The following is a 2,495-nucleotide window of genomic DNA, read 5'->3' as shown; positions in this document are numbered from 1 at the left end:
ATGTTTCTTTTGTTTGTAGGAGGATAAGTTGAAAGAGGAAACTATGGGTTTGTTGTTTGCCTTTGATCAGTTTTTAAATCCAAAGTTTAACTACATGAAAACTAAATCATTGTTTTTGTGATAACTAAGTTAAAACTACCTGCTCTCTCTGCAGAAACATCATCTGCACCGATGGACAACTTGGGTAAGTCACAGTTTTATTTAGTAACTATTGCAAATATAAGTTAACTCACAAACTGTATGAAAATCTCTGTGTTTAGGTGCAAGAGGGACACAAACACAAAACAGGAATTATGATGAAGGGATGGATGACATGGAGGACATTTCTTCAGAACATTCAAAAGGTGTGTTAACCTCAAAGAAATCTGAAGTTGATAAAAGATATTGATCTCACAGGGAAACTGTTTGTTACAGTTGCTCCAGCAAAGAACATAATACATTTATTCTGTATATCATGTGTAACAGAATACAGAGAACCTCAGGGTCTGCAGGGGTTCATAAGGTAAAAACAGCTTTACAAGATAAGATGGTGCAAGACCATTGAGACATTTAAAACCAGTAAAATAATCTTAAAATCAATCCTGAGATGTACAGGGAGCCAAAGCAATGATTTTAAAACAGGAGTGATGTGAGCCGCCTTCTGGTCTTGGTTTGGACTCCAGCAGCAGAGTTTTGTAATAGCTGAAGGCTGTGCAGATTACCAAAAGGCACCAAGAAAATACTGCACACAATGAAGACTGTAAGAAAACCCTGAATGTATCGGTTCATGCCTGAGGATTCCAGATAGTTTGGTGCTGAAGAAAGCTCAGCATATGAGGATGCTACAGTCCTGAATGCAGCTGTACCAGGTTTTTTGGCTCTGGATCTTTTAATGCATGTCTTTTGCCTCAATAACTCAAGATCCACAAATACCCTGAAAAAATGTGCACAGTTATTAGTATTAAGTTATTTTCTTACATACATGATTATGAACATAATGATGTCACACAGTAAACTATGTGGCCTGGTAAGTGGAGTAATTATTGATGCTGATAGATTTCTGTGTGGTGTAGATTTATTTAAGGACATTTTGAGTCATGGTAAGTTTGTGTTGCACTGGAGACAACATTCATGTTATAATTGGATCTCACATAATGTTTAGTTTCAGTTTCAGCTGCAGCTCTGACAGAAACTTTCTTCTTTTCTTTCAAACACCAGGATGTAAGTCTGATGGCTCTTCTAAATGGAGTGGTCTGAATGCTGCTTCTTCTAGGTCTACAGGTCTGTGGAAACAATTCTATTAATACAAAATACATAATCTTTGTAGAATATGCTCTGAAATAAAAAAAAAACAACATTTTTAAATATCATTTAAATTATACATTCATACAGATTATCTATCATTTTGTCTTTTACTGTTAATGACTGAACTTGTCTGAAATTTACTTTAGTGTCAATCATAAACTGCAGAGGTGCTGCCAAGAATTTAATCATAATATTTTCTGTTTGTTTTAATTAGAAAGTAGAAATTCCAGTTCAAGGAAACCTGAGCAGTTAAATCAAACCAGTGAGTTCATCTTCCATTTTTACACGTTTTGTAATGTGTAAAAGTTCTGCAGACATTAATGGCAACTATTATGCTACTTTTTCAGCAAACAGGTGGTCTCTTCCCAGCATTCCCAGCATTTCCAGCATTTTCAAGTCTCCAACCCCAGTGGTGAAGGTCCACTACACTCCTACCAGTGATACGTTTGGTGCTGATGCTGCCATAATGAAACAGTTGCAGAACAACTTGAAGTCATCAATGCAGTTGGTAGAAACAACCAAGAACTGCAGCGTCATCATCGTCGTCTGTCCAGTCATCCGCAGTTTTGAATCAGAAATAAGGTCTGCCATGGAAAAGGAAGCAGGTAATGAAAACATTTACTACTTTACATTCTGTTACCATTACCAGCATCTGATTCCAGATGAATAGTTTTGTCATATTATTTGTTGCACTTAAAGAGTAATTAAAATTAAAAACCAAAACAAATCTCCTTTCCCAGTTTTTCATCACTATGTTATTCTTGTCTATAAGATGTAATGCTGGAGCTTCTTGCACAACAATCTGGTTAGTATAAACAAATCAGGGCTTCATCTTTGTTCACTAATTACAACTGACATTTAAACACTGAATAATTTTGTGATGCTAATTTATATAGATTTCAACAAACCCTTTTGATTAAATGCTAAACATGAGCGTTTTTCAGAAATCATGTAAAAAAAAACTATTCAACAATGTTAAGGGTTTGATTGCTGTAAGGCCAAAAAATCATTTTATTATTCAGAAGAATATAAATAAGTTTCAGTATGTTAGTTTTTAATAAAATCCTAGGAAAAACAGAAAACTTTTTATCTTATTTGATGCTACTTTTGAATTATTTCCATATGCTTTCAGATATATCTGTTTCATTTCATATCAGAACTAAACTTCTAGATCTGAAAAGCATAAAGTTTATTTCAACCAAGATAATGAA

The 2,495-nt window shown here is 34.3% G+C and overlaps 1 protein-coding gene across 3 annotated transcripts in view; it reads left to right on the top strand.

Moving 5' to 3' along the window:
• The first annotated feature begins 12 nt into the window (after positions 1-12).
• LOC106942119 (uncharacterized) overlaps positions 13-2,495 on the top strand; it is a 7,481-nt gene continuing 4,998 nt past the window's right edge. Inside the window, exons 1-6 of one of the 3 annotated variants that reach the window (XM_015025298.1) lie at positions 13-47; positions 155-184; positions 261-344; positions 1,198-1,260; positions 1,499-1,546; positions 1,632-1,889. In XM_015025298.1, coding sequence (XP_014880784.1) covers positions 44-47; positions 155-184; positions 261-344; positions 1,198-1,260; positions 1,499-1,546; positions 1,632-1,889 — 487 coding nt within the window. In that variant the 5' untranslated portion in view covers positions 13-43. Of the gene's footprint in view, positions 48-154; positions 185-260; positions 345-685; positions 1,261-1,498; positions 1,547-1,631; positions 1,890-2,495 lie in introns of those variants that run through there. The other 2 variants (XM_015025299.1, XM_015025297.1) reach the window with 2 other exon arrangements.

Source organism: Poecilia latipinna, unplaced genomic scaffold, assembly GCF_001443285.1.
Source record: "Poecilia latipinna isolate Pla-1442-1.1 unplaced genomic scaffold, P_latipinna-1.0 Scaffold4050, whole genome shotgun sequence".
Lineage (NCBI taxonomy): Eukaryota > Metazoa > Chordata > Actinopteri > Cyprinodontiformes > Poeciliidae > Poecilia > Poecilia latipinna.
This window is presented reverse-complemented; position numbering and strand designations above follow the sequence as displayed.